Source organism: Talpa europaea, assembly GCF_964194135.1.
Source record: "Talpa europaea genome assembly, chromosome: 7".
Taxonomy (NCBI): Eukaryota; Metazoa; Chordata; class Mammalia; order Eulipotyphla; family Talpidae; genus Talpa; species Talpa europaea.
This window is the reverse complement of record NC_140074.1, coordinates 86808743-86822905: the sequence shown is the minus strand read 5'-3', so window position 1 is coordinate 86822905 and position 14163 is coordinate 86808743. Positions and strand designations below refer to the sequence as shown.

Sequence of the window (14163 nt, the reverse complement as noted above, 5' to 3'; positions counted from 1 at the left end):
GTGACTGAGGCCTATACTTAGCTGCTTTTGTTTAGTAATGAGGTCCTGCTGCAGCAGGGATAGGAAAAGAATGAAATACTGATTGAGTTGATCCCCTTGAATAGTACGCCCAGGGATTGTCAGGATATGCATCTGGCACAAAGACCTGTACCTTGTTTCCTTCTGTCCCCTTTGTCATTTAGCACCTGACAGGTGCTTCTCCTTCCCCTATGAACCATGACCCTCTCTAACAGTTCAACACCAGTTTATTCCGATTCAAGTAGACTACAAATATCTGTCTCCCATCAAAAGCTACTGCTTCTGTCTCCAGAGTGATTGTGCATCCTTGTGGCCAACTTCCCTCCTGCCTGTGGAGTCTGCTCCCTGTCTGGAAGCCCCTCCCCCTAGGAATGTGAATAAACCATTTCCTCTGTCCACCCAGCTCCAGAGGATTCCCTGTGTCTGAACTTTCATTGGCAGACCTTTTCTCAGACTGACCCACCCTTGGCCACTATAGAATTGTCCCACCCACCCTTTGTGAGGGTGAGTTGTACATAACTAGAGCTTCCCAATTTGTGATAGTTTCTTATAGCCAATCCTGTATACTTGGCTCATTAAAGATGATAATTAACCCATTGCTAATTGACCTCAGAAACCAGCCACGCAGCCTGTGTTTTACCAGCGTTAGTGGTGGATTTGTAGGCTATTTTAAGCTTTCTTAATAATCTCAACAAGACTTCACTTTTCCTGTCTGCATCCTATTTGCTCTAAGGACATTCTGTAAAATTAACAAGCTATAAAGTTTGATTGAAGGTTTCAACAAATGTGAGAATAATTGGCTCCATTTAGAGAAACAAGAAAAACAACCTGTAAACTAGAGTTTGTAGGGGAAAACCCGTGTGAATTTTCTCTTTAACCAGAGGAGCAGTGGCAAACAGGACTTTTTAAGACCAGAAAAAAATAGAACTGGCTGATAGTGCAAGTTTAAATTCTGATTCTCCGAAACCAAAAATTCAGAAAAAGAAATTTTGCAAAATCTAATCAGCCACTGTAATGCTCATGCCTTCCAAGAGGCCTGTTTGGAGAAAACAGGGACCCAATAATGATGGGGTAAGTCCCTCATTCCGTAGAACTTACAGCCAGAGGCCTGGTTCAGCTTTCTGATTCCTTCCTGCTCCCTGGCTAGAATGGGCTTTTCTCCTTCCTTGTGGCTGCTCTGAAGTGTAAATCTCACAACCCAGAGTACCAGGCTACATCAGTCTGTGGTGCTTGGTGCTCCGTTCTCATTCATTCTCATTCTCTGTCTGTCTGTCTCTCTCCCTGCCTGCTCTCCTTCCCACCCCTCTCCCTTCCCCTTCTCCCCCCTCTCCCCCCACCCCCAGCTTTTTTCCCTCTGTCCCTTCCCCACCTTCCCAAAGCCTGCCTAAATCTTTCTGTTCCTTCCTGGGCATTTCTGTCCAGGCTGGACTTGTCTCCTGCTGAGTAGGGGTGGAAAGTCACCAGTTTTCTGAGAACACCATTCTTTGCTTATCCACTGCCCCACCTAAAATACTCCAGACTAGTAACCCAGTCTGCCTTCTTCTCTTGACCTAGCGGTTTCTTCCTGCTTTCCCCAGGACCTAACCTTCCTCTTAGCGCCAACCTCCACTTAACCCATGCATGCTCACATTATCTCTCTCTAAGGAACTGAGCCTGGGACAGGACAGACTCCTATATCACCCTGCCACATCTCACTTTCAGTTTTCCTTTCTGCTTTGGTTCTTTGCGTGTGGACCTGATCTGGGTGATAACTAGAGCCCTGAAGCTAGAGGTTTCAGTTCCCACTGATGGGGCACGCTGCCTCAGATGGTCTCCAGGGGAAGGGGAAGGGGCTTTCTCTGACTGCTTTTCTTTTGGCTCTTCCATGACTTAAAGTTCCAATTTTCTTTTCAAAGCTAACCAGAATGATTTGTGTGAAACATTTTGCCCCTTGACTGTGGCATTCCTGATCTCCTGCGCAGTGAACCTCCCTTTGAAAGGGCCACAGCTGCCACTGAGAAGGTGCTGAGTCCCAAGTTTCCGGCATATTCCCTAATCAGCAATTCTTTTACCTGATCCTAGCTCCGGTCTAACCCACCCTGTTGCAGCCCAAGAAGAAGGCCTCTCCTGCCCACCTTTCTGTTGTGGATAATCTAGAGTTGCCCAGACCTGCAGTGCACATACCCCTTATATATTCTCTGTTTTGCACCAATATAGAATGGGCAGGTATACTCAAGAACAGCACTGTTGTGGGGATTATGTCACTCACTTCATCTAGACTCCTTCTCCAAGCAGGGAGCCTAGCTTAGAACCCCTTCTCACTCCCCCAGTGTCCTTTAGATACCTCGGAGACTGTACAGCCTTAGTGGTTATCCATGTTAGTTGGATTACAGAAGAGAGGACGCTCTGCAAAAAATCCTGGGTGCCTTTTCTCTAAATAGGTAGAATCCTTTTCAGACCTCTTAGCAGACCTTCCAGCTGAGCGCTCACTGGACTGAGCCCTAAAACCCTTTTGAGAATCATCTAGGAATACCCCTACCCTACCAGGGGGAGTAAGGGTTGTACAGACAAAATCCCCAAGGAATCCAGGTTGTTGGAGGAAGAGGGATGACACAATGACAACTCCTTTTTGTTTTTTTGTCCATGTGAATGACAGTCCCCAATGGTCCTCAAAGGATGTGCTGCAGGCAGGCTGAGGATGTCTGCATCCCTAGATCCCTGCTGTGCCCTGGAAATCCCCATCTCCAGGAGTCCCACGTCCACACATCAGCCCTTCCTCTTGGCAGGAATCACACCTTCTTCCTGAGCCATTCAGCATGCCAGCCAGCTCATGCTCCAACAGCGGGGATTCTGCCTGCCTGTCAACACACACAGCCATGGGCACACTCTCCTCTTCTGGGCAGATTTCTGCTGCCTACTCAGCAGCAGTGCCAGTATACCTCTCACTGTACCGGTGACTCCAAGAACCATCACAAGCTTTTTGTCTGGCCTCTCAACACTTAACCTCCACCTCCTCTCCATTCAGTGGCAGCAACCTCACACTGAAAAGGAAAGTCCTGGACCCATTACATAATTCTCCATAGTGTAAGCAGTAGCTGGGTCATAAGGTCAGAGGTCATAGTGGGGTCAGGTGGCTGACACACACTGTAACGACAAGGTGGTTAAAATTAGACCACAGAGAGGAAACTGGCAGTCTTGTGGAAATGCAGAAGTTTCCTCTGCAAGTGAGAGGCTGGGGATGCAGGGAGGCCACTGTGCGTGCTGCCTGCCAGGCTATTACTCATTTCAACTCTTTTTTAATGCCTTTTAGCCCCTGCTTCTGTATTTCTAACCTTCCTCATCACATGTTTGAATACACGCGATAGAACCCATGGTTACCTGCCCTGACTCAGGGAGAGCCTCCTTCCTCCTTCAAAGAGGCTGGTAAACCCGGGGCCAGGCACCCCAAGCTCAAGACAGCTATCCTTTCTTAAGTCTTTTCTGGGTACCTGAGCATGTTTCAGTCAGCCTCTCAGATGGAGGTGGTCGAGATACTTAACCACTCCTGGTTAGCGAGAATCAAGTTTGGCTGGAAGAGGTGGCAGAGGATGGAGTCATGGAGCACACATTTGACAGGATTGTGCTGCGTTTTCCCTGGCCAGCCAACTGACAGAGGTGTTCATTTCCACGGTGTCCTAGAGGACATGGATCATGCCTGCCTCATCTACTTCCTGTGGTGCCTGTACTGGCCCCCTGCCACTAGGGAGGAGAGGACCCCAAGGGCTGAAAATGAAGAGAGGGTGCAAGCAAAGCAGATGGGTTTGCAAGTGAGGGCGTGTGTGTGTGGTCTCATAGGAGAAGGACCCCAGACAGAATGACTATGGAAATTTCATCTGAAACACTTACAAATTTGACAATTGCTCAAGATACTGAATTTCATTTTAGCTAAATCAGCTCCAGCTTCTCTGACAGCATTGACTTATGTGCTGATGTGGCCACATGGGAACAGGATAGCATGAACCCCTGGAGGAGCAGAGCTTTGGTGAAACACCCCCCACCTGCTTTGCCTGTCTCCCTTCTCCTGACAACAATTTCCTGCCTGACCCCAGTCTTTTGAGCATGGGAAGCTCTTAGGTGGGGCAGGAACCTGTCAGGGGAAGCCTAAAATGATCTGACTGAAATGAAACAGCCAAGAAAGCCTTCATCATTCATTTTGCACTCAGGCTAAAGTTTTCCTTTGGGAGTCTGGAGAGAGGAGAACTGGGAGAAGAACGGAGGGTGGCAGTGAGGGGTACCAGAAGGCTCTGTGCTGCAAACACCAGTGTTTTGTACTTCACCCTTCCCTCTGCCAATAAGATACCAAACTTCGAAGAATTTAATGTATTCTTTTTTATAGTGGGACTTTAGTAAGAGAAAGATAAAACCCCACAGGTCACTATCGTTGGTTCTAGAGTCTTCTGCTGCTCCAGAGATGACCTAAGGAGAGACACTGGTGACTTTCTTCCTTCAAAGATGGTTGTTTTCAACCCACCCTTGGCCCTCCTCACTGGCACACACACTCTTGCTCGTTCACCCTGCCTCCCTTACCCAGTACCCAGTACGCATTTCTCATTTGCCTCTCAGTCAGTAAGCTCTCATGTTCATCTTCCCTTTCATAAATGCTGTTTTTCTTCTCTCCCTCTCGCCCTGTAGGTTATTGCAGCAGACTGCAAAAGGGTCACGGTGCTGAAGTATTTTCTGGAAGCCCTTTGTGGACAAGAAGAGCCTCTGCTGGCATTCAAGGGTGGAAAATATGTGTCAGTGGCACCCGTCCCAGACACCATGGGAAAGGAAATGGGAAGCCAAGAGGGAAAACAACTGGAAGATGAGGTACTATGCGGGAAGAGCCCGATGTGGTAGAGGGAAGGCTCCCTTCCCCCCTTCCATCCCTGCTCTGCCCAAGGCTTCAGTTTCTACCCCTGGTTATTTATAACCATTTAGAACAGTGTCGATGTTAATGTGACCAGCCAACTTCTCAAGAGTGCACTCTGCTGGTGCCCCTTCCTGCCAGTCCCACCCCAGTGCTTCCATCTTTGCTACGAGTTCCAGATGCTTCTTTTTAATGTTGCACTGGAGGAGAAGGGAGGGAAAGAAAGAGTTTAATAATGTGCAGCTCTGGAGGCTTAGGAAAGGGGGAGGGTGTTAGGGTTCAGGCTGAGGATCAAGTTTATAGATGTGTGGAGCTCAGTGCAGCACAGGCCTGAACTCCAGCCTCCAGCACACGTACAGGAAGAGCTGACATTGCTGGCCCCATGTGGAAAATCACCCCCTCCCCCAGTTTACCCTCCCTCCTTTGCTCCCTCCCTCTCTCTCTCCCTCCTGCACATCCTGATGTGATTAAGGAATTCTCCTCTTATTTGTTTGCCCTTGGTTGTTCCTGTAGCCCTTGCTTCACTCCAGAGCATGTGCACGTGTGTGCGCACACACAACTGTATGCCCACCCCTGCTAAGCCCCACTAACAGTTGCCCTGCCATGCATGTATGTATCTTCCTGGGAGTGATTGTTGAAGTGGGTCTGTATGTGCTGGATTTGTGTGTCAGTTTAAGTTGAACTCCGCTGCCAGCTTCCCTGCTGTCTGAGTTTTGAGTAAATGTGAGTGTTTGACTGTGTCGGCACATATATGCATTTAATATCACTGCCAGCTGCCCTGCTGTGTGTCTGGGTGTGGGTAACTCTGTCTGGATGTGTATGCACATACAGTTCGCTTTTGCCTGAAGATTGACTCTTTCCTTCTTTTTATCTCAGTGCTGAAGATAGAGGGACCTTAGGTGGGAAGGAACGTGGGACTTAGGGAAGGGACGGAAGTGATTCTAGCCAGAGGCCAGGTCACCCATAGGCCAACATAGTCATTTGGCCCACAGCAGTCTCAAGTGCCTGGTGGAGCAGGGTGGGGCGCACAGGGATGAAATCAGCAACGGGCTGGGGAAGCCAGATGTCAGCTGGAAGCTGTCATTCGTGATCTGAAGCAGTGATAGAGTGGCCACCTTTGGTTCGGAGTCTTCAGAGCAGTCTTGGACTGGCTGCAGTAGAATAACTGGAGAACCCCACCCACCCCTGATGACACAAGGCTTTAGCTTCCAGGATAGGGGTAGTTTCAGGGATAAAACTGAGCCTGTGATTCCAGATTCTACACATGAAAGCTGGGCAGGGAATAATGGGAAAGAATGAGTTGTCAGTGTGGGATGAGACAGTGGGGTTGCTAAAACCATCGGGGTGTCAACCAAGCTATGCCAGCCAAGCCATAGGCACCACGTTAGGAAACGTGGGTAGAGTATGGCCTGTGTCAGTTCTTGCACCATTCATTAGGGATGAGGCAGGCAGTGGAAGGTCAGTAAGGCTAGCTCTCCAGAGTTGGCTGTAAGAGAGATCATCTGGCCAGGGAACTTGTAGCACCAAATCCAGTTAGGCGGGTGAGGTCCAGAGAGAGGGGCACAATGTAAAACCAAGATTAGGGGTTTTTTCTACCCTTTCAAGGAACAGACCAGCCCTCAGTTTCCAGATCTTGGCTGTGCCTCATTCTCCCTCCTTCTAAAGCTTACTGACCAGACAAAGGTTGTGACCCACACCGTGCTGCCCACTTCTTCCTTTTCCCACGAGCTTCTTGGGTTCCTTTATGTTAGTGGCCCCTGGGAAACCCTACCTACCCTGGTCTGTGTAATTTCATAACCCCGCACTTCCCTGTTTGCTGTGAGAGCTTAGTGAACCTCAGACAAGCCTCACTGACCCTCTTTTGACCTCAGTCAAGCTCACTCCAAGCCCCATGATAACCCTGTATATCCCTGTTCTGAGCAGGCAAAGGCTGTGTTCCCCCTTGGGCCAGTCAGGCATCCTATTCCACTCACTCTGGTTCAGGTTAACCCCATGAACAAGGAAGGAAATGTGTAGAGAAAGAGTCTTCCTCCTTCCCATGGCCTGGGCCTCTCTGGAAGTGAACCCTTATGATACTGTAGCCTGTGGGTTGTCAGATGCCTGGTGACTATGGACAGCACACCAGACCCCTAAGACATCTTAGGGTAGTAGCAGTTCTGCCCCATCCTGAGATCTCCTCTATCCCCAAACTGCGGGGTTGAATCACTTAGACTGATTAGGAGAGGAAAGGGGAGATGTTTCTTCAGACATCATTCTTCTTGAACAGAGCAGAGTCCAGTTTCGTGGGGATGCTATCAAAATAGCTTTCTCTCCACCCCTGAATTTTGATCCCAAGACAAGCAGCATCAGCTACCTACCCACACTTTATCAACCATTTTCAGCCAAGAGACTATCAGAGTATCACCTTAAGATGGAAGAGAGAGCAGTCTGTAGCGAAGCAAGGTTCCCAGCAAGTCTCTGGGAGGTCTGATAAAGCTGAGCCACTGTGAGTTGGAACTGAGCTCACTGTCTAGATTTGGGACCCCAGCCCCGTGCTGCCTGCCCTTTAGTACTGGTAAGAATACAGACTTGGGAGTCAGATGCTTGGGGTTGTCTGCCACTACCTTTGTGAACTTGAGCACATTATTTAGCTCTCTAAACCTCAGTTTGTTCATGTATGAAATAGTGATGATAATAGCACTGGCTGTTGTATTAAATGAGTTAACATGAAAAAAATTTAGCCCAGTACCTGACAGATGATAAGCATTCAGTAAGTGGTGTTACTGTCATAATCATTGTCATTATTATCCAGTTAGAAACACAGGAATCTTCAACTAAATCATTCCTTATTACCCTTGCTAACCCTGCTGCTCAAGGAAGCTCCCTTGGGCAGCTGTATGTTCTCTACTGACCAAGGCCAAAAGTGAGAGAGAGAGAGGAATGGAGGCCGGGACCACCCAGGGAGTGGTGGCTTCTGAAAGCTAAGGCTACAGGCAGGGAGGTGGCAACCCTGGGGAATGATCCACCAGCATGGCATTACACTTCTTAAGCTAACCAGCCATCTAGCCTTCCCTTGCCCCAGGCGGGCAGCTGAGCAATGTCATGTGAATTCCTATAATGGGGCCCAGCAGCCCCCACACCGCCAGGCTGTGGTCTTAAAAAGAAACCAGGGCAAGGTCTGCTGAGCTACAGCATCTGCTCCCTGACGCCATCTGGGGCAAAGGAGCTTCCACGCCTAACTCCCAGCTGTTGGCCAGAGTTGATTCCTATCAGATCATTAGCATGAATTGGATTTAAATTGGGTAGTTTAACTTTCTCTGTTGTTTTTCCCTTTGGTGATTTTACAATGAAAATGGTCCCAAAGTTTGACTTTGTGAGTGTGTACCAAGAAGAATGTATGCATGGAAGTGTGGATGACTTAAAGTTTGCCTCTATGACACTTTTAAGAGGCAAGAGCCCTAGCATGCAAAGGAGAGCGATTGGAGGTGGAGGGTAGGAGTGACAGCTTCTCTCTACTCTTTACTTGAGTTGAGGGAAGCACCTACCTTGGGGCTTTTTGCAATGATTGGTCCAAATAAATTTGGAGTGTGGGGGTGTCTGGGAAGGACAGAAGAGTGGGTAAGTGTCACGGTCTCACAGTCTCTTCTTTCCTCTGGTCTGCTCTACTACTCAAAGGAGGAGGATGTAGTGATTGAAGACTTCGAAGAAGATTCAGAAGCTGAGGGCAGCGGGGGCGAGGATGACATCCGAGAACTTCGAGCCAAAAAGCTGGCTCTGGCCAGGAAGATAGCTGAGCAGCAGCGTCGCCAAGAAAAGATCCAGGTGGGCCCTGGCTGGGGAAGGTGGTTCCCATCAGGGCAGTGACTGTATAGGGCATGAGAGGATGTAGGCAGGAAATAGGGATGAGCAGGATTCTCTCAAGAATCTCACAATATCCTATCTAGTTTTACCCTGTTTTCTTTTTCAGTCACTAAATTTGGTGTCTAGAATCTTCCTCCTGGGCTCCAAGACGAAGGCAGGTTTTCAGAAAATCTGGTGGGAATTTTTCCCCTAGCAATGATTTATGAGTATACACCACACATACATGAGCTTTCAGGTGTTTCAGAGTTCCCCCGAATCTTATCCCGACTCTTCTGAAGAAACCATGGCGTCTCCATTGAGAACCCCTTCTGTCAAGGAGCAGGCTCCCATGGCCACAGTCTGATTGTCTGGATTCCCAGGGTGATGGCCAAGCCCTCCCAAAGAGAAGCTGTACAGTCTCCACACAGGGATCCCTCCAGCCTCGGCCCTTTTGTGGATGCATACCTTCATTTTCAGCAAGTTTTTCTCATGGGTCTATCCTCTCGAATTAGAGGCTCACTTTCTCTTTTCTGGGGCTCAGGGCAGACAAGGAAGAACCAGTCATGCTCTCCCCTTTCAAGACGATAGGAAGCATCAAGCCTCTTCAGGAATGTCTGCTCCAGCCCTCTCCTCATCCACCCTTCTCCTTTGACATAGGGCTTAGTGCATGTGGTCAGCAGACCTGGTCGCAATCTGGGCTCCACCTCTTACTAATAACTCTTTTGACTTTGGCCAAGCTGTTTAACCTCACAGAACCTGTTTCCTTATCTGTGAAATGAAAGTGATAACAGCACCTATCTCTTAGAATTGCTGTGAGACCCACAGGAGACAGTTCATGTAAAGAGCTTAGCATGGTGGGCACACACATCATGTGCTTTAAAAAGGGTCACTCGTGTTTTACGTTAGTCTAACCTTCCTAGAGCCCTGCTCTGGAAAGGCGAATGAATACCAGTTGGGATCCATTGTTCTTTAGATATATTCCTGCCCTCCTGCCAATTGGAATCAAGTATGTAATATGCCTACCAGCAGCATCTAACATGGTGTGACTGCCTCCTTAGCCCTTCCGTGGTCTGTACGTAACGTCTGTTACAAAGCAACTTCATTCTCAGACTGTTTTTCTTTCTCAGTGGCAGTCCTCCTAAAAGTTCTATCTGTACTTAACTACCTTCATTTCTTGACATTCAACCCAGCAGTTAATGGAAAGTGTTGTGTCAGAAGTCACCAGCTACCTGTCTTTTTATCAAGTCTGTGTCCCCGTAGAGGTTGGCTTCCCTGTAGTTTTGGATCCTGAAGTCACCCTCCTCCAGTTTCACTGTAGTATAAATGAACCCTCATCTTTCCTCTCTCTCTTTCTCTATCACATCACTCAAGCACCGTTCTTTTTTGGTCTCTTTCCTTTCTCTTATTTTTTTAGTCTCAGCACTTAGAGTTGACACTGGGCAAGTCTTTGCTCAGTGACTTAATAGACAGTAGCAGCTAGACCATCATCTTAAATTCCTCACTGACTTTTAACCCCTTGTCTGATTTCTTATAAAATCCTATTTATTCAATTTTTCCCTTCTCTCCCTTCCCATTGCCACTACTGCTGTGCTAGTCCAGGTACTGACTCATGACTCAGATTGTAGCAGTCAAGGTCCTCACCCTGCACAACTCCAGGGGGTGCTATTTCCCTCATAACCTGTGAATGGCACCTTCTATAGCTGGGCTTTACACAGTCTGTATACTGGACTCTGCCAGTGCATCTTACGTGTTTTCACCATTCTCTTCTCAAAAGAGCTTACGTGTTTTCACCATTCTCTTCTCAAAAGAGCCACTCAGTGCCTTTGCTTGGTTAATAAAATACAATCTAACGCCTTAGTGTATGAAGGCTTTCTTATCTATGCCCAGTCTGTTTTTCCAACCTCTTCTCCCATCCCCCACGAACTAAATGACATTGGGCAAATTACTTAACTTCTCTAAGCCCGTTTCCTCATCTAGAAAATGAAAGTAGTAACAGCATGTACCTCAGAAAGACAGTGCGTATAAAGTGTCTGTCCAGACACTAAGGCCTTTCTGCCTTTCCAACTCTAACCTTCCCCTTCACTCTCTCTCCCCAGATATACTCTGTCCTTTCCCTCTCTTGGGGCCTTGTTCATGCTTTTCCTGCAACCAGAGTACCCTTTTTCTCCTACACATTTTCTGTTACCTTTTGAAATTCTATTCCTCCTTCAATCCTCAGATGAAACTCCATCTCCCCTATGAAGCCTTCCCTGATTTCCCCCAGGAGGAATTCATCTCTGTGCTCAGTATCCCTGTGGCACTGATTTATACCTCATTTGTGAAACTTATGTCATGTCTCCGATTACAGTTATTTCTGGACTTATTCTCCCCATCATAATGTGAACATCTTGGAATCAGGTACCTTGTCTTCAGCTCAGATTAGTAAGTGGTGGTCAGGGGACATAGGAATGAACAAAAAAATCCCATCCCAGAGCATACAGTGAAGTGGAAAGGCCAGTGATTTGAAGTGTGAACGTTGTTACAAAAGGAAAGTACAGGATGCTGTGGGAGCACATGCCACAGAGCACTGCCTCGTCTAGAACAAGTGTTCCACTCGACCTCTCCAGCGACAAGCAGTACCTTGCAAATAGGAGGTCTTGATTGAGACTTGACTTCCGGTGGCTGCCCCTGCTTGGGAAGCCTGTTTTCGGCCTCCTTCAGAGGAGGCTCCTGTGGCCCAGGCGCCTAGGGTCCTGTTGGGGCTTGGGTTGCTGTGGCCCCTTTAAGAACAGGCCCCACATGCACCACTGCTGGCGGCCCTGCCTCCTGTCAGCCTTCTTCCTCCAGCCTCACAGCCACAGGAGGATTTCTCAGCAGAGGAAAAATTCCCCCCTTCCCTACTCCCCCCCCCCCCCCCGCCCTGCTTTAATGCCCGGGGCCCTTCACTTCCATAATTCTTCATTTTCCAGCCTTGAACGTAAGCCAGACACATCTGTCTGGCCATATGCGTGAACCCTGGAGTCTGTGCCGAGGTGGCTGTAAAACAGGGCCGGTGAAGGCCCTTCTGGGAGAGCACACACATGTGTGTGCCCTCGGGCCATTGGCTCCCTGCCCAGAACCACGGGGCTGCAGTGCTCCAAACCCATGTTAACCTTTTCTTATTTTTCCTCTTTTTGTTTAATTTAAGGGGGGAAAATCCCAAGGAAAAGGTATAAATTGTCCTGGGAGTGGGGGAGAGGCTTCTAGCTAGAGAGGCCATTATTGTTGGCAGGTACCTGGGTCACACTAATACAATAAGGAAGAGAGGAGCATCGAGTGAATTAAGATCGGAGAGATGGGCTATAAATTACACTATTCTGAACTCCATCAGTCTCCAGGGGTGTTAACCGAGAGGTGTAAGGCAAGTCCCCAGCTCCCAGCACTTTTTACAGATGCAGCAAAACAGGAACCACACATGTTTGGGGAAGGGGATATGAAGATGGGGTTGAAAAAAATCCTCCTGGCCCCCATGATGGCTATAAAGTCCAGCTGAGATCTAGAGCAGCAGACACGCCCCCCACTTCCCCACATCCACCTAGACCCCTGGGCCTAAGCTCATCTGTGGAGATGGGGGAGGTGAGGCCTGCCCTCCCTCTGCATATAGCCTGTCCCTCCCTGCTTCCGGCCTTGCCTGGAGGCTGGTGAATGGGGCCGAGTGGAGGTCAGAAAATGGGTGTGGGCTGCTTTTAGAGTCTGTGCAGCTTGATGCTAGGGGTCCATGTCCACTCACCTGGGGCTTTGAAGCCTCCCTATCCAACTGAGCCTGGGCTTTTCCTATTGCTATTTGCGTATTGATTGAGACAGCTCTTCATATGGGATTGGTTGTGCTCACCTTGCTGCTTGCCACCTGGGTTCTTTTCATTCCCATTGCCGTACTTGGGAAGTGTCCAGAGTCCTGAGCAGGGTACATGGTTTGTCTGGGAAATTGGTCAGAAGTGTTCTTTCCTAACCAGGCCCCCAGAGCAAAGCAGTCACTGAAATCCTCCTCCAGGCATGAGGTGTGTCCTCTTGGCACCTCATACTAACCCTGGCCCTGTGAATCCCCCGCCTCCACCAGACTTTACTGTGATTTGTGCTGCTGTCGGGTGGGGTCAGGTTTCCTGAGCAGTTGCAAACATCCCACCTGAAACATAACAGGCTCTTCCTCTGGCCACAGCTATTGTTTCCCTCGGCATTATGGCCACAGTCTTGCTCTTTAGCCAGCAATGACATGTGTTCTGAAAATAGCTACACTCCCCTGTCCCCTTCCCGCCCACCCACCCTCCTGAAGATGCAGTCACTCCTTTGTGGTGGCCCCAGGAGTTTCACTCTAAATATAGCTGCAGCCCATTCACACTGCCACCCAGCTGGGGGGGAGGGAGGGTGTCGCTGTGGAACAATGGGGCATGCACAGAGCCCCCCACACCTGTATGGAAGCTAGCGGAAGGCAGACACTCAGCCCTGGCTCCTAGCTGTCGGAGGCAGGGTGGGAGCCAGCACACTACCAGGTCAGGGGCACGTTCACGCCTGGGCAGGAAAGCACATCAGCATGTGCAACTGGGCAAACGCCCTCCCTGCTCAAGCCAGTTCCAGAGCTGGTTCCAGCTTCTCTGCAAACTGTGGTGCTGGGCCTCCACTTTGCTCCAGCTGCTCTCACCTCCCTGGCTCCTGCAGCATCCTGTCCTCCTGCACAAAGGTTAGGCTGTTAGCTGAAACACACCTTAGGCTGCTGCTTGGAGCAAGCTTAGAGGTATCCCGCCTCACCCTGCCACTCCCTCTCCATCAGAAAAGGGCACACTTCTTGGGCATTCTCAGAATTAGAAGATAAAATTTAGATTACCTTGAAAGTGCCCTTCAACTCTGAGATTCTGTGATTTAGCTCACAGACCTCTTAGGAGGAATTAAACTGTGTAATAGGTATAGTCAAAAAAAAGGAGCAGGGCCTCCCTGGTGGCGCAAGGGGTTAAGCACCGCACTGTGAAGCAATCCGCAGCCTCTGCAGCATGAGTTCAATCCCTGGCCGGCCAGGGAGCTGCCTACATGACGCAGCAGACCTCTCCTGTCTCGCCCACTGATCTTCTCAGCCTATTCTGTTCCCCACTCTGTCTCTGGTGAATTCTCTCACCTCCCCCCCCCCCCCATATCTGGCCTGTGCCCCAGCTCTTATATGCATAAAATAATAAAAATCTTAAAAAAAAAAAAAAAGGCAGTACCCCTTGAGCTCACTATAGCCCAGTTTGAATATGAGACCAATTCTCATCAAGTAACTTTTATAAAGAAAGCAAGTATACATTAAACTCTGTGGTACTGAATTTGGACATGAAGAGAAGGGATCCTAAATAGAAACTTTGCTGTGAGCAACTGCATCCAAAATGTTAACGATACTGCTGCCAAGGAAGCTGGTGGGCCCTGCTGCATTCTGGAGCAAAGGCAGTGTCTTCTCCCTTTGGTCTATGTGGCTC

At 48.9% G+C, this 14163-nt stretch overlaps 1 protein-coding gene across 2 annotated transcripts in view; it reads left to right on the top strand.

The window, feature by feature from the left end:
• The window catches only part of SMG6 (SMG6 nonsense mediated mRNA decay factor), a gene marked incomplete at both ends in the record, with an annotated part of 223138 nt that overhangs the window by 197641 nt on the left and 11334 nt on the right, over window positions 1-14163 (top strand). For both annotated transcript variants that reach the window (XM_084236415.1, XM_084236414.1), the window contains 2 exons: window positions 4669-4845; window positions 8540-8686. In XM_084236415.1, the coding sequence (XP_084092541.1) occupies window positions 4669-4845; window positions 8540-8686 (324 nt within the window). The remainder of the gene's footprint in view (window positions 1-4668; window positions 4846-8539; window positions 8687-14163) is intronic.